Source organism: Xiphophorus hellerii, chromosome 20, assembly GCF_003331165.1.
Source record: "Xiphophorus hellerii strain 12219 chromosome 20, Xiphophorus_hellerii-4.1, whole genome shotgun sequence".
Classification (NCBI taxonomy): Eukaryota; Metazoa; Chordata; class Actinopteri; order Cyprinodontiformes; family Poeciliidae; genus Xiphophorus; species Xiphophorus hellerii.
The window spans coordinates 21,126,764-21,144,869 of NC_045691.1; the positions used below are offsets into that span (position 1 = coordinate 21,126,764).

Here is an 18,106-nt window from a genome sequence, read left to right on the forward strand (position 1 = left end):
GTTTTTTCTGCGCCCCATCTTTAGCTCCCTGTTGTTGAGGCATTACTACAAATTTAAAAGAAAACAAAACGCGCCTCAGCCGCTGCCCAAGCTGCCTGTATGGGAGGGGGGCGCCTAATCAGTGCTGTTCCTCTGTTATTGGTCATTTCATACACAAACAGCTGTTAAGTACATAAAATGCTGACTATATAAAAAAAAAAATCCCCACATCGTTTTTGCGCCCCCGCTAGTGCAGCGCCCCTATGCATTGCATACACTGCATAGCCACCTTTTGCGCCACTGCCTAAAATAATGGCATAAGTCTTTTTTTTGTCAAATATATATATACACTGCTCAAAAAAATAAAGGGAACACTTAAACAGGTGTTTAACACTTAAAGTGTTCCCTTTATTTTTTTGAGCAGTATATATATATATATATATATAAATATGTAATAATGCCATTATTTTAGGAAATAAAAAAAAATATATATATATACGTATATATATATATATACGTATATATATACAGCATATATATACAGTACAGACCAAAAGTTTGGACACACCTTCTCATTGAATTCAATGAGAAGGTGTGTCCAAACTTTTGGTCTGTACTGTATATATAAAGCCATCTTTTGGTAAAAAAAAAAAAAAAAAAAGTGGTATTTTTTTTATTGTATTCTATTAAAAAAAGAAAACAACTAAAAACAGTTAAAAATAAAATAATTTTTAAAACATCCACTTTTATGGCTTAATTTATGTCCTACAAATAAAAATCACATATTTATGATGTCAATTTTAATACTTTGTGGAAACACATGTTGCTGCAAATACAGCTGCAGGTCTATTCGGGTGTTTCTATCACAGATATTTGACATTTTTTTGTATATTTTTTCTTTCTAATAACTCAAACTCAGTCAGATTAACTGCTAAAGATCCTCCATTGGATGTAGGTCTGGACTTTGACTAGGTCATTCCAATGCAGAAATATGCTTTGATCCAAGCGTAATGCTGGCTGTGTGAGGTCGTTGTTCTGCTGTAAGGTGAAAGTTCATTCAGGGGTTTTGCAGCTTCCAACAGGTTTTCTTCTGGATGATCTTTCTACCATCTCCCCATAATCTGATCAGATTACAGTTCTCCAAAGATTTTTTTTTTTCTTTCGAAAAATTTTTATTGTTACTGTAAACATTTAAAACACATTACATTGTTGCAATTATACAGAAATTTTTAAAAACTTACAATTTCATCAATTTAGACTAAAAGAAGCTAAGAACAAGAATATAAAATACAAAATCTCTCTGTGTTAAAAGTTGAGCAGGACCGGGGTGACTCCTTCCCAAGTCCGGAGCCGTCCCGACCTTCCAAACAGCGCTGGTGCTCAGAGGGGAAACCTGCCCTGAAGCTCCTTCCCTCCTGCCTCACCCGGAGAGCCAGGCCGCCGCTGCTTGGACCTCTTTTCGTGGAGCGCCGGCTCCTTCGTCCACGGAGGCGCAGGCGATTCTTCTTGGTGGCTGTGTCCTTGGCGCGCCACCTGCAGCCCTTGGTGTTCCTCTTTTTGCTGCCGCCATCCGGATCACAGCCACGGGGGGGCATCTGCCTGCGACTGCTCACCAGCAAGTTTCTGGAGGTCCAAATGGCGTCTTTGATGGTGGCTGGGGTGAGCCACATCTCAGCGGAGTCCTTTTTAGTCATTTTCTGCTGGCTCACCCCATACAGCGCTAGCTGTCCATGGAGGACCTCCCTTGCTGGCAAGTGTGGGAATTGCAAGGAGCCGGCTTTCGCCCACAGGTCCACAGCAGCGCTGCACTCCCACAGCAGGGGCCTCACCGACTCCGGCGCGCCACAACCGGGTCGGGGGCAGATGTACGTTGCAGACATGCCGCGGGAGTGCATAACGGCTCTGACCGGCAGGATCCCATGAGCCACCATCCATGACAGGTCCTGGAGTCTGTTTGGAAGGACAGGACGGCTCACGTTGCGCCAAACGGTGGAGGCGTCTCCATACAGGAGGCCGCGCACTGGGGTCACTGTTTCCCGGTCCTGCACAACAGAAATAATAAAACGATGATTAGTTAAAATCTTGTTCTCCTCTCCTTCCAGTCTAAAATGTTCTAAAAATTTCCGTATAAAAGCAGGAGGGAGGTTAAAAGCTACTGGGGTTCTAAAATCTCTTTTTATCATTTTTAATTTTCTGTTTCTTTTTCTGTCTAAAAAGTCATACCTATCGTGTTTGTCATTAAAGCCATAAATATTTAAGAGGTTAAAATCCTGTCCGTTAAAAGTCAGATTTGTTAAAAGTGCTCGTCCCTCTCTCACCACGGTGCTCCCCTTCACCAAGATGTGCGGGTTGTTTATTAAAATGGCCACGCCGTCATTTTTATTTTCGTTGGAGCCGCTCCATATAGACGGCCGTGGCCACAAGTCCTGCCACCGGGTGTAAGTCTTTAAAAACCGGAGTGAACATTCTTGTAGTAAAAACACATCTGACTGTACGGAGCTTAAAAAGGATAAAACACTCTGGGCTCTAACTCGCGACTTCACACTTCTAACATTGATGGTTGAGAAGGTGAGAGTCATGAGTATGATGGCTAAAATCAAGTACGACATTTTAAAGAATTAAAAACAAGATAATACTAATTTAAACCCATGCTAAAAAACGGGCGGTCGTTAAAACAAGGCGGGTTCAGAGACTGTCCTGTGAATAGAGCTCTTCCTTCCCACATGGTGGTGCAGGTCGGGTTGGAGCTCCATTCCCCCTTCGGACTCTCGGTATCGGCCGTCTTTCTAAAGCCGTTACCTTGTTTGGGTCCTCTGGGGTTGGTTGATGAGCAAAATCTAGGAACGAGACCTCATTGGATGAGCCAGCGAGGAAGGCTCTGGATTCCTCTCCGAAAGAACCGAAGAGTTCCTCGAGCCTTCCTCTCTTCCCTACCTTGGGAGTAAGGTCGGGAGGTGACTCAGATGCCGGCCTCTTAGCCAGCTGGGCGTCGGGGAGGGAGGCATCATCGCTGCTGTCCGTCTGTTCCTCCTCAGAGTCCGAGCTAGCTCCGCCTTCGGTTTGCATCTCCCCCCCCCTCACTGGATGTTTCGGTCTGGGGGGGGGGCTTCCTTCCCCTCCCCGCTTCCCGCCCTCTCCTCCTCTCCTCCAATCAAAGGACCTGGCGGGAGATTTGAATTTTCCGACCCAGCTGCGTCCACTTGCTCATTTGCCGTTTCCGTTAGCGTCTCTTTTCCTTTTTTCAGTTTATTTGCAAACGATTTTGGACAGTCTCTGAACAAATGATCCTGTCCACCACACAAATTACATTTCCGCCCGTTCGTACATTCATCAAAAGTGTGTCCCACTTCTCGACATTTACCACAGAATACTTTTTCACAAGTTTCGGCCAGATGACCATGCTCGCCGCACTTCCGGCACAGTTTGGGTTGGCCTTGATAGTGAATGTAGCCTCTGTTCTCCCCCAGGACTATCATTGAGGGGAGATGCTTCAGGCCCTGGAAGCCTTGGAAGCCACATACAGATATCTTCAGCACTGACAGTCTCATTGAACATCCTGACAATCACCGTTTTCAGGGAGTTATCAGTCAGTTTCTCGACGTCAAATGCTGAAAACTGGGTCTTAGCATTTTCAAACCGTGTCCAAAATTCCTTAAGAAGTGCGGCAGAGCAAAAACTTACGTCATATCCCTTATTGAAAGGCAGGGTAAGGATACAATTCAGGTCATCTGGCCGAAACTTCAGCACCTGTTGAATCAGTTTTCTGGAAAAGTCCAATCTCGTTATTCTATTTTCTTCTTCTCTTTCCTTAAATAAAAATCAAACACTGTGGTGCCTCCGCATGCCGGCATGGCTAGCCGCCATGGTGGAGGCACCACCAGTTAAAGGTTTAAAACCTTTACTAAAACCAATAAATAATTAAGAAACACCAATAAATACAAATAAAAGGTAAAAGATATTTTCCACTACTTAGTGGTCAATATCTCAACCGGGGACAAAATTTACTGAACCTCTAAATCAGTGGTAACAGCCAAGTCACAAAGACTACCGCTATCACCACCCAAAGGAGGGGACCGCTGTCTTAGCCAAAAGGCCGAGAAGCAATCAGTTCTCCAAAGATTGGGTTGTTACTTATGACCAAATGCTCATAACCAAACAAATACTAGCAGCTATTAACTGGGAAAAAGTCACAAGTCCAGCTGTTTCACCACTGGTACAACTGGATAAATGTTTTCTATCTGTACTGATAAATGTAAATGTTTTAAAGTATTCATCATGTTGTTCTCTTCGCTCCTCTCAAGGCATTCTTACTTTAAAACACAGTTGTAAAATATAAAACTTTCACAGCTTATTGAACAAACTGCAATGCAGACTTTTCAAATAAGGAATGGAAAATCTCAAAGTAAATGCAGGTGTCATTTAAAGCAGTTTGTCGGCTTTATTTTTTCTAAATAATAATAAAAGTAATAAAATCTAAAATACTGCTTTTAGAGCTTTGTTTTATTTTTGGACACATTTCAAAAGTTCTACCTGAAAATAAAGTCGTCTCAAGACCAAAGATATAAAATGTCTTTACTTTTGAATTTACTTACTGACTTCATGAGCAGACACAAAACACTGATGTGCAAAATCATCCAAATCAAATATAAAGAATGAAAATTTAACTAACCGCAGCATTTCTTAAACAGATTTCTGTCTGATTGAAAATGGAAAAAGTCTGGAAAACCAAATATGTTTAGTCAGTTTTGATACTTCTTGGAAACCCATAAAGGGAAAAAATGTGCTTTAAAAATGAAACGTACAACTGGATATTTTCTGCATAATTAGGGTAATTTAGTATTATATATTAAACAAACATTTGTGTACTGTAAGATATACTAAATAAACACAAGCAAATGCAATAGCAGTGTCGTGATACAGTTAAGACAGAAACAGGAAAAACACCTTCTTTGTTCTTTTATTGCTTTTTCAAAAGGTGGTTTTATAAAAATGACAGCAAACAACCTGAGAGCTACGATGACGCCGCGTAACGAGGCTGAAATGCTGAAGGAGCCTCCATCTTCGAGGGGGAGAAAATAAAAAAACAGGTAAACAAGCCCATGGAAACGCTGGGAGAAGATTGTCATAGGACATGCAGCTGCCGTTATTACTCTCTTAAAGAAACATCTAAAAACAAAAGTCCCGTTTTAAAAGTCACAGTTTTAAAACCAGAAGGACACATTGGAGTTTACAATTCACTCTTTGCAGGGCAGCAAACTTAGGGTGCAAATAAGGCACAAAGGCGCTGGATTGACAGAAACTCGATCTATTCAATAGACAAATTCAATACTTCTGGTTTCAAGTCAATTTATCTGATTTATTTAAACCTCCACATTCAGCTCAGGCATCACAGCATCCATATGGCAGTCTGCAGATTTCACTGCTTAAACCATGATTTTACAAAAATGCAGCTTTAAAACTTGGTTAAATGTCCTGTTAGTGTTTAATGGCCGCGCTCTGATGAGAGCCGGTCCATAGGCTTCAAACTGTCGATCCTTAGTGAATGGGAATGTGGCTTTTGCCCAGTATGACGAGTCGGGCTTACTGGTCGACCCCGGCTGCCCTTTTGGTTCGTTTCCGTGGAGATGTTTTCGGCGAAGGTTCTGTAAAAATTTATGAAGAATGAGATACATTTTTTAATCATCAAAAAACTACAAGAAAACTAATATAACATAGTTGAAACTAATAGTGTGTGGTTTTTATTATGTCTGTAATAACATGCAACATACTCATGGCGTTAAGAGTCTCCTGAGGAATCCAGCTGATGTCTACGTCGTTCACACCAGTCGTGCCCTTCTCTATTTTCACAGGAAGCCGTTTCCTCTGCAGAGAACAAAACCAAACAGGACATTCATTAGAAAAAGGCCCTGCAAAAGTATCAATACCCTCTGAAGTTCAGTGCGTTTAGTTGGGATCTGTAGACGAAAACAATGTAGCGCAGGATCAGATCGTGGCGAGGAAGAAGAATCCCAGTGTCGAGCTTTTTTTTCAAATGAAAACCAGGAAAGTGTTGCAATCAGCTGTTTGGTTTGTTTCCCAGCAAGAGCAGATTTAAAGGTGGATGGAGCTAAATAAAGAGTAGGAAATAAAGCATGCCAGACACTTTAGACTGAGGTAGAAGTTCCTGTTGAGGATACTCTGAAAAAACTTGCATCTGTAGTTGCAGTAAAAATGTTGCTCTTCATAGTGTTCAGTGGGGCTAAATAAAAGTGCAAGCCCCACTTTCCAGATTTTCATTTGTAAAGAAACCACAAAGAACAAGAATCCTTATCCATCCACCTCACAATAAGGCACTACTTTGTTAGTCTATCACTTTAAATCTAAAAAAAAACACTGAGGTTTGTGTCTTTAAATAAAAAAATAAACAGTTCATGGGACATGATTATTTTTGCAAGGTGCGAAGTTTTATAAATAATCTCACCACAGAGGAAATACAGACACGATGTGCAAAATTTGTACAGTCACTGACGTCTTACACATCTATTAATTGCATTTCCCGACATAAAGGAAAGGTGACTTCCTCATCGCGTCTACTTCAGTCTGTCAAGTTCATGTGTTGATGCATTCACACAACAAAATAGTCCAGATTACTGAGGAAACGCATACCGTTCTGTTCTCCAGAACCTGATACATCCCAAAGAGTAGCAGGGAAACCAGCCCACCCAGGAACACGTACATGAACATTCTGCAAACACAAAACAAAATGATTTCTTTAGCTGATGAATTACAGGCACACTGTAATTAAACAGAGCATTAAAGAGCGTGTTGTTCTTCCATAGACGACCCAGAGAACAAATTGTATTTTTTTTTTCAGTGAGATTTGAGGAAGGTGAGATTTATTTGCTCATCTTGTTTCCCGCAGACAGTTTGTGCATTCTGCAGCAGCAATTCAACACACACATCTCGTTTCTTTGTGTCATTTTCACACCTTTTTGACGGGTTGTTACAAGCTTTTTAATATTCTGGGGGAGCTGATGCTGTGAATAAGAGCTAAAAGGACAAATAAAGGGACGGTTGCAAAACTAATGTGACTATGAATAATTTAGATAGAACTGAGTTGCATAAACTGTTTTAATCGTTCTAATTTGTCCACTAATGAGCATGCAGTATTTTCAGAGTAATGCACTGGCTTGTTGTCTTCCTTGTATTTCTACACTTTGCAAACTTTGCAGAAGCAGGAGAGAACGCGCCTTATCTACGTGTTCGTATCTGTAAGTATGTCAGTGACAGGATATGACTGACATGTCAGTCAAAGGCCTTACGTTTCTCCATCCAGTCCCTCTTCTCGCTCCGTTATGGTGACAGTCTGGTTGTAAATGGCCGACTGGAACGTGTTGCCCTAAATAAAAACAAAAGGTCAGAGAGGAAATGCGTGTCTGGTTTGATCCGCATCAATTCACAAACACAGCAGAGAGAAAAAAAGTATTTTAAAGACTTCTTTTATACATTTCTTTATAGAGAGGGGCCAAAAGTACCAATGAAAAAAATAACTTTTCCAAGTGAATAAGTTTATATGTGATAGTTTAAATGAAAGTGTAATGAATGCGTAATTTAATTGATAATATTTAATGCATAATCAAACATGTAACATAGCCCACAATTCAATTTGTAAATAAAATGACTTTAGCATCACTAAAGGCATATTAAGTGTTTTTTGTCCAAGTACCAATCTCAAAATAATTTCAATCATCTGTATAGCTCATCATTATTGGTCATATTTGTCATAATTTTATGAATGATCTTAACATTTAAAAATAAAATTTTGTATTTAAAGCTTAATTTATAGCTTCACTTATGCATTTCTTCTTTAAATTGAATAATCACATACATATGTGTGTACTTACATACTTATTGCAACTTATTTATTAGATAGTGACATTCCTGGTTTGATTCTTGAAATCTGATTTATTTAAATATCTGTGCAATCTCTCTGAGCATTATTAAAGGAAATCAACTCAGTGAAATGTACTACTTGTAAAATGCAACCACAACTAATTATAAAATAAACAGATGCAAAACGGTGCTGTCAGAACTACTGTGTTCAGAACTGGATTTTTCTTTAGTTTCACTAATCACAAACATTTTCAGGTGAGCTTTATTGTACACATTATTGTATGTCAAAATAAAACACAAATAAAAAATAAAAAAACACAAAGCGATGACAACAAAAAGGTTTTTATTTATTTATAAGATTTACTGTCATCTAGTGGTGAACGTTTAGATTGTAACCAAATCTTGAGCTGCTTGTCCTGCTAGAACAAGAAACTATTTTTCCCCTCACCTCAGGATCCACGTAGTTGAGGAGGATGACCAGACCAAAGGGCCGTCCGGCCATGGGCTGAGCCGGGATGAACGAGTACTCAAAGGAGGCCTGAGCCTGGGGCTGGACGGCCGTGTTCAGGGGCAACGCTGTGAACTACAGACACACACAGGATTAGGCAATCCTACAACAAAGAGATCAACTAGAAGACCATGAAAGGTAAATAGACCATATTTAGTTCTGTCGTTTGTTTATAAAAAACTCTGGCAAATATTTTAGATATGAAGGTGAATAAATACATATAAAAACGTGTGATTATGATAGGCACAGATGCCCCTTACATTCTGAATGTAGAACTGGAAATCTTGTGGATAACGGAAAGAAGCCTCCAGCGACTGAACCGTGAAAGTCTGACCTCCTTTATTGGTGAAACCCACAAGGAACCTCACAATTTCATTGGCTGGAAACTCTGAAAAATACCAAACAGCTACATTTACCAACCAGTTTGATCACCTTATGTATGTATTTTATTTTTATTTTCCTTTATTATTTTATAAAAAAAATAAGAAAAATTAACAACTGAGCAACCTTCGCCTGTCGTGAAGATGATGGTAGTGTCGGCATCGGGGTGCGAAGTTACGAGTTTTTCAGCCGCTTCATCAGCGTCATCTTCACCTCCGTCCTGATGGCAAACACAGAATCGCACCGTAACGTATCAGCGCTTGACATTCTGCAACACGACCACAGACGCGCTACGTACCATGTTTTGAATCTGATCTTCTCCGACAGCCATCTCGTCTTCATCTTCCTCCTCGTCTACTGCAGCATCTGCATCATCAGCAGCGTCCTCGGCGGAGTCTGACTGTGCAGAGACTTGACCTTCAAAAACAGAGAGCAGCAAAGCGTCAGAACCACAGGAAGGCTGCAGGTGGCTAGCTTTAAGGCTTAGAGATGTGCTGTTTATGTGTTCAGATTAAATATTGCACTCAGCAAAATCCTGGTTATTAGCAGGTCATAAGAAGAATACAGCTTTTTCAAATTAAAGTAATTTTCACTTTAATACAAGAACAAAGCTACTTCGTACAGAAAAAAGTCAAATATATGTTATATAAACCAAACAGTGTCCATATTAGCTTACTTTTGGTTGGATACAAAAGTAATTAGACTTTGGTCACAACTACATTACATGGTTAAATAATTAATAACTGAAAACATTGTTGGGTCCAATAAATAGTACACCAAATATTTTGATAGGTGATGATACAAATTTGACGTCTTCTCTATGATTTAAATTCAAATAGAAAATAATCAGAAAAATAAAGACCAGTTTGAACCCTGAGCAACACAGTGAGATCCCACCCCCACCTGTTGCTGCCCATATGGCTCCAAATAGGCAAAACTTTCCCCTCACTTAAATAACAAATCTGACTTTTTAAAAATAATAATAAAAAATGTACATAATAATCCTAAATCTGGACAAATTGTTGTGAAAAGTTCAAGCACTCTTCTTAACTTTCTTTTTTATTAGCGATACCAAAATCAGTGGGAAAGTTACCATATTCTAGCCAAACTGAAGGGTAAAGTGTTATTATTTACTGTGAATATGCATCTGAAACAAGGTGTCAGGCTGAAATGACCGACAGAAAAGCAAACCCTGAACGTGTCAGTGAATGGAGAAAGAAACAAAGTGAGGTCCCCTTCTTATCTATGATGACGTGTCCCAGCATGGGGAGCTGCTGCAGCTGCTGTTTCAACCCCAACATCTCTAAACCCAGAAACTCCACAAACGTGAAATACCGCATAAAGTAATTTAATTATGGGATGATTTTTACTATAATTTATAAGCGATGGTCGTTTTCATTCAATGAGCTGCGTTTGAACTCTGCTATAATGGATTTACAATGAAAATAGGCGCACATTCAGTTGTAGGATCACTTCATGCAGCGGTTCAGATGGTTCCCACTGCGCAGCTTAGTGGATGTGCCACGTCAATGTGGACTGAACTTTTTCTAAAAGGCTAACAAAAAGAGGGGAGAAACCAAAACTCTGCTCTAAAGAGGGAATAAACACTCACCGACTGATATTAATCCGCAGGGGAAGGCCAGCAGGAAAAGAAGCAGGAGTTTTGATCCGAAACCAAACATTTTACCAGACGTGCAGGCTGAAGTTAGTAACACATCAGCGCCTGGGAGAAGAGAGGGCAGCGAGCGAGCAGGAGGAGGGAGAACAGGAGGAGGAACCGCCTCTGGAAGGCGTGCGGTGCGTTCACAGGCGACTCGGAAATCGGATAGTTTGTTTTTTCTCCTGCAAAAAATAAAATAATTATTACTATTATTAATATGATCATTGATCACATTTACTAAAGACACAAATGGATTAATATATAAAACATTTAAATTAAGAGGAAATAAAATGAAAACAGAAATCACAAATATAAGTGATATATTTACCAAAAGTCATACCAAGTTTATTCCTATAGCAGTTCAAAGTAATTTGCACTCATCAATTCTGAAACAGACAATAATTATTGTTTGTTAACGATAAAAAAAATAATCATTATATCAATGATTTTGGTATAGTGATCAAAATCATTATATGCATCAAATATGTTGATCAAAGTTCCAGTTATTATTAATTAAATAAACTCTAAACTTTTGGTTTTTAAGTCTTGATTTAAAGGAATTCATTTTTTCCAGATATGTGGTGCATGGAAGCTGAATGCTGCTACTCCATGTTTGATTCTATTATACGAATTATTATTATTATTCATAATTAAATTATTAATAACTCCAACAGTCTTTGGGTGAGAGGCAGGGTAGCCTACACTCATAGTCAAGACAGAGACACACAGCTCAGACGCTCATACTTCAGGGAAATTTCAAAGTATTAATTCATGTTTCAAAATACAACAGATATTTAATACATATTTAAAAACAATCAGTTCTGTTAATGTGAGTTCCTAAGTCCACGCTGAAAAACTAAAGGCAATATAAGTGATAGTAGAACAACATGTGAGACTGAGAATTAGATTTATTTGTTTATTATACATTTATACATCGACCATCGTCATAACTTACATTTGCACTGTATAACAGTTTGAAAACACACTGAGATCTGTTTTCGCACTGTTTCAGTGAAGCTAAATTTAATTGTGGTTTCACAAATCTAGTACACTGAAGTTCTCGGAAAGTTTAATTTGTTGTTTGATTTTAGTTCTCTGATTACAATGTTGGCCACCATCTTATACATAGCCTTAGTGGCTATGAATCACTAACAATGGCTGTAAAAGCCATTCCACTCCTCACTTTTGGGTACAACAGAGTGACAAATCAGGCAAAAGGATGTTTGAAAGCTGGTTTCATGGCAGCAACCAGCCATGACCTCTCTTTAAATGACCTCAGTGCTGGTCTAACATCAGGTCAAAGTAATGCCAGAAGTTTGCTGATGGCTGCAAAAGTATATTTGGTTCCTCTGGAACTTACAAAAGGGACACTTAGCACAATGTTAGAAGCGATGTGTGTATAATTTGGACCCTGTTTGGTTTAGAAAATAATTGCTTCAAAATGTCATTACATTTTCTGTGCCTTTGTATTGTCATTTTTCATATGTATTTTCATTGCAGTTGACATTTTGGTCAACCTACACTTGATTGTTCAGTTCTTCAATCAAAGCCTGGTGTTAAAGTTGTTGCTGTTACATGATCTTTAAAAGGTTGAAAGAGAAGAATTCAAATGTGCAATTTAAAACCCCAAATTAAAATGGCACTCATGCAGACGGGGACTATTTTTAGGCAAAGGTGTGAAACCATTAATGGGACTTTCCACATTTGGAGGTCTTACAGTCACAGAAACATTGTCGTCCTAGAAACGTGTAGGGCACATTGATAATCATTTTAAATTGACGTTGTACGCCTCTAAATGCTCTTTATTCACTCATTCCTAAGCAATTTTCTATCAAATCTAGTCTTAAAATTTAAAATTTCAGGTGCGTGCTGTGGTGGCGCAGGGGGTTAGCACGCCCCACGTTTGGAGGCCTTAGTCCTCGATGCGGACGTCGCTGGTTCGACTCCCCGTCCCGATGACCTTTACCGCATGTCTTCCCCCCTCTCCTCACCCTCCTTCCTGTCTGCCTACTGTACAAAAAATACGAGCCACTAGCGCCGCAAAAACTCTTCGGAGAAAAAAAATGTTTAAAATTTCACATTAACTGACTAAGTTGTTTGTCACAATTATCTAAATAAAACAAAGAGTTGATGTTAAGCAAAGCTAAGAAAATTATAATAAATCAGAAAATCACCTCATTTCACTCAGTGAGATAAGATTTTATCTTGTTCTCTTTGCAGTAATTTAGCACACTGCTAATTTCTCTTCCTCGGTCACATGTGCATGCAGTGTACATGCAATATGTATTTCTGAAGATGCTCCCTGAGATTCTCAGGTTTATCTTGCCTCTTTCTCCTTTGATGCTCTTGGAGTCTAAAAAAAGCTTGCGGCTTTCTGCAAAAGCATACATCCTGTGACAACCCTCTGAGAAAAAAATAAAACACAGACGAGCCTCCTGCACGCCATCAGAGTGTGCAAACAGAAACATGCATCACACTCTGTAGAGTCGTCTAGCTAGCGAAACAATCAGTTTAAAGAGTTGCTAATTTAATTTTAAAACAGTTTCGACCATGAAGAATTGTAGCGATCGGACAAAAACAGGAGGTAAGTGTTGAAAGAAGGAACATGAGTGATCAGGAGATTCAAAAGTTGAATGTAAAATTTTGTTTAAAAATGCCAACCTAGAGATATTTTGTAATTATGCAAAGAATTTAAGAGACATAACTTTATTTTTAGGGAATTTAATGCCACTGTCACAGAATAGTAGACAATATTACGCTTTGCAGCAGGTATAGAAGTAACGTTTTCAATGAATGCTACTTTATTTTAGAAAATAAATTACTGTCTCTATTGTTTCATTAGCTTCATAGTTTAATCGTCTGTTCAATGTTTAACACTTATTCAGCGTTGCCAAAATCTTAAATAGCTCTAACAGGAAATTGTACCAACTGCATGGTTATTGTGAAATATGAAACTTTGAGCAAAATGCGTAACCACCTGCCAGCATTTTTTATTGTGCAACTCAAAGTTGTCAAACGTCTCTGTCTGTTTCACATTGTTCAGTTTGCTTGTAGGTTTATGTGGTTAAATGAAAAACATTAGTGTTTTTTTGATATAACAAAGTTATTTGAAAATAAACTGTTTAAAATGAAAAGTATTTATTGTGAATTGTGGCACAGCAGATAAAAAGTTATTTTTTATTGCTTACAGAAACAACTGGCATATACATCTTAAGAAATATTACTACTTTTCTGCAGTTGCTTGTAAAATTGTTTACTATTTGTATTGGAACAATGTTATTGGAGAATTATAGCGCAAGTCAAAATATGGACATACATTTTTCCAAGAAGGCAGACAATAAAGCAGGAAGTATGAATGTCAGTGATTATATTACTAAACACTGACTGGGCTTTTCTTTATTGTTTTTTTTTTAAACGTATATGTTCCATCACATCCTATTTTTACCTGAACAATTACATAACTATCCCAAGAAAAAGGATGAATAAAACAGACGGATAACTTGCACATTTCATTTTATAAATACACACCATGCAGTTCATTCTAGGATAGATTTTAAAGTTATGGTTTTTACTCTGGGGACTTTCCACAGAAATCTTTGGTTCTAATAATAACTTGCTTTTAACAAGGTCTAGGCTGCTGTGTGGAGCAGCTGCAGCTCCTGAACTCTGGACCGAGCTGTTCAGACAGTTTTCAGCCATCAGTGTTTTTAGATCACAGCAGACGAGAACTCACTGACGTTTAATACAGCATGAGATTTTGTATTTTTATGTTGTTTATTAATTCACTTGTTTTATTTTGTATAGTTAGGGTTGACCAATGCAGCAGTCGCATTTGAGTCAATTTAAACTTGAAAAATAGGAAAAAGGAAAATATGAGCTATAGATCAAAATACATGGAACGACTCTTGTTTGTTGTATATTTGTGGTTACACAGTTGGTCAAAAATGTTGCTAAGTGCCCCTCACACCGACACACACCACTCTCACGCTCTGGTGACATTTTCCATTGAAGGAAGGTCTCGTCTATAATGAAGCATAAGTGAATATAATGCAACAATGTTTTGTAAAGCACAAGTACAAGTGTTTAACATCATAGCAAACCTCTTATCACACACACAAAAAAACAAACAAAAAAAACAGCTTACAGAGATTTCAATACACCTACACTATACCAACTTTTATTCTGATACTTTGGAAACCATAGCGTACCTTGTCATGATTATTGCCATTACAGTGCTAAATTAAGCTTTAAATAACACCATACGTTAATCTAAGCCCAAATGTAGCCTTTTAATAGCTCAGTAGTCATAAATTAGAGGAAGATGCACGCAATTAACATTTTTTTCCATTTCCATTTTTGTCACAATGTGTAGCAAAATGAGGATATAATTGTTATTTTTAAAAATATATTTATAATAATAACAACAACAGTAATAATAATAATAATATCCATGTTTTGTTCAATCATACAGTTTGTTGAATAATGTTAAAGAAATATTTTAAAAATATATCATTTTTATCTATCACAGTCCATGATAGCTAATTGACATGATAGTCAAGTTTAAAAATCTTTATTTATTTATCTTAATTTCACCTAAAAAGTGGCAATTATATTGTTTTCTAATCTGTATAAATGCATTTAAACTATTTACATGTGGAATTTAAAGGGTTTTCAATGAAGGTATTCAGACTAGCAAGGATTCTTTTATGCAAATCTCCTTTAATAAGCAAGAATTCCTGCTTATATTATTATTTTTCCACTAAGGGACTTAATGTCATCCATTCTTTGTATCAAAAGTTCTTAGCTCTGCAAGATTCATGAGCTCCCCTGCACACACCGCTCTTTTGAGATCTCTATTTATGGCGTTGATGAGATTTAGGTTGTAGTGATACCTCCAGATCTTTTCTGCAAAGGCCCTCTGCTGCATATTTCATGGTACATGTAGTAATCAGTGTTATGGTTACATGTATTCAGAACAGCTTTCTACAGAAAATGGTGTGTTTGAAGGGAACAAACCCAACACTGACTGCTGACAATTTACCTTCTGTCTTATTTAGGTCTGACGCTGTATAAAGTCATCTTTAAATTTAAATTTGATAACTCTCATAACAAACGGCATGCTATTACAAAATCTGAAAAAAATCAAAAGACAGTTCATTTTCTCATCAGTTATGCTTTAATACATATCTAGATAAATCCAATACACACCAGTAGGATAAGTTCAAGCTTCTGCGTAAAATAGTTTAAATAACTGTCATATAATGTAGTGATTCTGTAAAAACAAATGACAGGGCAGTAAATAACCCAACCCATTTAGAATGGTTTTTCAGGCAGGAAAGAAATTCAGCATGATCCGCTGAATTTGTTTTCCCGCAACATCTAAAAAAAAGTTGCTTGCACATCCATGCTTGCAAAGGTTTCTGCGAAACCACATCTTCTGCTGACGACTGAGAAAAGCTGTGATGTAAACCATTTTGTCAGGATGCAGACTGCATGACTCTACTGCTTAGTTTATCACAGTTTTGTTTCTTTCAGTTCAGTATTTATTCATTTGTACCCTGGGATGAGACTCACCTCTAAATGGATTTTTATAATTGGCTGCAAATCTAGTTTAAAATTTGAATCTGGATAAATAGTTAATGCAAAAGCAATTGCTTATTTTATCAATGTTTGGTTTGTTTGTGTTTTAAATGTTTCCTCTCAATACAATTCCATTGTTTCTAACAAAGGCTAAGGTTGACGGTGTGGTGGATTTATGGTAAACACGGCCATCTCATTGAGCAGTTTGGACATTTCTTGGTAAACTTTGTGTTCTGCCTCTATATCATACAAAGTTCGGGTGCCAGCTGTCATAACAAGTCGGGTAAACATAACAAATAACTAAATATATATTCAGAGTTCATGTACAGATGGAAGATTTTGCTCCACAATAGCTAATCATTGGTTCTTCATGTCAGCAGGAACAATCAGCTTGGAATATTTCTGCTGCAGATTCACATGAAAGGAATTCAGTAAGGAAATTTAGCATGTTATACCTAATAGTTGTGCTTTTGCTTTTTCACAGATTGTGATTGGTTGAAATCAAATGCTCATAACATCATCTATGTCCTCTGTACTGTTCTGGCGCTATCGCTATTGTTTAACATCGCATGCTGCTTGTCAAAGATCTGCTCGGGTAATTATAATTTTTTTCTTTCATACATCAAAGGAAAAGTGGTATTTTTTTTATGGAGAATATATGATTACTTATGTTGCAACAGGGAAAGGAAGATGTCAGTGCAGGAAGAGACGAAGGTATGTAACTTATGTTTAACATGAGATTAAGTCAAGCTCTTTCCTTTCCTTTGACTAAACAAGAAGAAACTCATGGGCCTTTTTCATCTTTCTCTAAAATTCAAGTAGGAGTTCCAGACAAATGGAGGACAATCCAATTTATGGGAATTTAAGCTACATGGATGCAAGTAGGTACTCCGTGTGTACCGGTGCGTATTCACGTGTTGGCGGACATATTTTAAACAAATTGTAATGTTGTTGTCAACAGATGTAGCTGTGTATACAGACCCTGCTCCTCTCCACTCCTCACTGAGCTCTTCATCTTTAAGGATTGCACACAGGGTCCATCCTGACTCACAGGTAGAACCTTTACAGGTTCTCCACTGAATAAAGTATTTATCTGCCAAATACTGAAATTATCTTTATTTTTTGTATCCTTCTAGTCCAAAAGTCAGGAATGCTACGCCAACCTGACCCTGAAGCCTCCCAGGCCGCAGTCTGGGCGCATCTCTCCACAGATTCAGGTCTCAGATATCGTGCATTTAGAGAAGCCAGAGGAACCCGAAGAGGAAGAGACGGAAGAACCTGTTACCATAGATGATGCTGTCTCCACCATGTCTGATCTGTACGCCTCCGTGCAAACTCAGCGAGCCAAATTGGTCGACAGTGCGGACGGTGAAGAAGGCTACGCAAACCATCTCTGAGACGACCTGCTGACGCTCAGAGGAGGATGGAGGATGTTTTAAAAGCTTCACCTGCCACCACAGGAGGGCGCTATTTGTCACCACATTGAACTGACAGCCTGTTTGCAGCAGTGAAGTGCATCACTCAAAGTGTTACTCAGCCCTAGGTATACTCAGGACACGCAGACAAACAGGTCTTTACAATTCAGTCTAGTATAATTAAATTAGAATGCATTTTAATTCAAGGTTTAAATTCTGAAAGATAAAACATAACCATCTAATGATACCAACAGGATAACTTGAAGCAAACTGAGAACTACTAAATGAACCTATTATATCTATTATACATGTATTAATGTCCTAATTTTAGTTTAAGTGCAACTATTCACTCCTTTATGTTCATTACTTGTAAGTTCTATAGTAATGATGCCTGTAAATACTAATTCTTTGAATACTTTTGTTAAATAAAATATGTTTCATACTGAATGATTTCCATCCATCCATTTTCTAACACCCTTGTCCCTAGTGGGGTTGGGAGGTGCTGGTTCCTATCTCCAGCTAACGTTCCGGGCGAGAGGCGGGGTCACCCTGGACAGGTCGCCAGTCTGTCGCAGGGCAACACAGAGACAGACAGGACACACAACCATGCACACACACACCTTTAGAGAAACCAATTAACCTGACTGTCATGTTTTTGGGCGGTGGGAAGAAGCCGGAGTACCCGGAGAAACCCAAGCATGCACAGGGAGA

At 38.3% G+C, this 18,106-nt stretch overlaps 3 protein-coding genes across 6 annotated transcripts; 1 reads left to right on the forward strand and 2 right to left on the reverse strand.

Moving 5' to 3' along the window:
* Positions 1–1,134: 1,134 nt before the first annotated feature.
* On the reverse strand, positions 1,135–3,483 carry LOC116710791 (uncharacterized). Of its 2 annotated transcripts, none has more exons than XM_032550030.1 (2): positions 2,779–3,483; positions 1,135–2,021 (listed from the first exon to the last, which is right to left on the reverse strand). In XM_032550030.1, the coding sequence occupies exons 1-2, from the start codon at positions 3,043–3,045 to the stop codon at positions 1,248–1,250; spliced, it is 1,041 nt and encodes a 346-aa protein (XP_032405921.1). In that variant the 5' UTR covers positions 3,046–3,483; the 3' UTR covers positions 1,135–1,247. The 2 variants fall into 2 exon arrangements, with proteins under 2 accessions (XP_032405921.1, XP_032405922.1); XM_032550031.1 differs by having other exon boundaries at positions 2,914–3,163.
* Positions 3,484–4,920: 1,437 nt separating this feature from the next.
* LOC116710793 (translocon-associated protein subunit alpha-like) lies at positions 4,921–10,494 on the reverse strand. The gene is made up of 9 exons (XM_032550032.1): positions 10,353–10,494; positions 9,039–9,157; positions 8,867–8,960; positions 8,620–8,747; positions 8,300–8,434; positions 7,281–7,357; positions 6,625–6,703; positions 5,748–5,841; positions 4,921–5,621 (listed from the first exon to the last, which is right to left on the reverse strand). The coding sequence occupies exons 1-9, from the start codon at positions 10,420–10,422 to the stop codon at positions 5,560–5,562; spliced, it is 858 nt and encodes a 285-aa protein (XP_032405923.1). The 5' UTR covers positions 10,423–10,494; the 3' UTR covers positions 4,921–5,559.
* On the forward strand, positions 8,378–17,669 carry LOC116710794 (signaling threshold-regulating transmembrane adapter 1). Of its 3 annotated transcripts, none has more exons than XM_032550035.1 (6): positions 8,378–8,497; positions 16,465–16,575; positions 16,661–16,694; positions 16,800–16,861; positions 16,942–17,033; positions 17,117–17,669. In XM_032550035.1, the coding sequence occupies exons 1-6, from the start codon at positions 8,491–8,493 to the stop codon at positions 17,375–17,377; spliced, it is 567 nt and encodes a 188-aa protein (XP_032405926.1). In that variant the 5' UTR covers positions 8,378–8,490; the 3' UTR covers positions 17,378–17,669. The 3 variants fall into 3 exon arrangements, with proteins under 3 accessions (XP_032405926.1, XP_032405924.1, XP_032405925.1); XM_032550033.1 differs by lacking the exon at positions 8,378–8,497 and adding an exon at positions 12,475–12,984; XM_032550034.1 differs by lacking the exon at positions 8,378–8,497 and adding an exon at positions 12,477–12,984 and having other exon boundaries at positions 16,803–16,861.
* Positions 17,670–18,106: the final 437 nt, after the last annotated feature.

Coding starts and splice junctions, on each gene's coding strand:
- LOC116710791 (XM_032550030.1), bottom strand. CDS start 3,045: ATGCAAACCGAAGGCGGAGCTAGCTCGGACTCTGAGGAGGAACAGACG. Junction 2,022..2,778: donor CCCCAGAGGACCCAAACAAG/GTAACGGCTTTA, acceptor TCTGTTGTGCAG/GACCGGGAAACAGTGACCCC.
- LOC116710793 (XM_032550032.1), bottom strand. CDS start 10,422: ATGTTTGGTTTCGGATCAAAACTCCTGCTTCTTTTCCTGCTGGCCTTC. Junction 9,158..10,352: donor CTGCGGATTAATATCAGTCG/GTGAGTGTTTAT, acceptor CTGTTTTTGAAG/GTCAAGTCTCTGCACAGTCA. Junction 7,358..8,299: donor TCAACTACGTGGATCCTGAG/GTGAGGGGAAAA, acceptor GTTTTTATTTAG/GGCAACACGTTCCAGTCGGC.
- LOC116710794 (XM_032550033.1), top strand. CDS start 12,951: ATGAAGAATTGTAGCGATCGGACAAAAACAGGAG. Junction 16,695..16,799: donor CAGTGCAGGAAGAGACGAAG/GTATGTAACTTA, acceptor CTAAAATTCAAG/TAGGAGTTCCAGACAAATGG. Junction 17,034..17,116: donor GGGTCCATCCTGACTCACAG/GTAGAACCTTTA, acceptor GTATCCTTCTAG/TCCAAAAGTCAGGAATGCTA.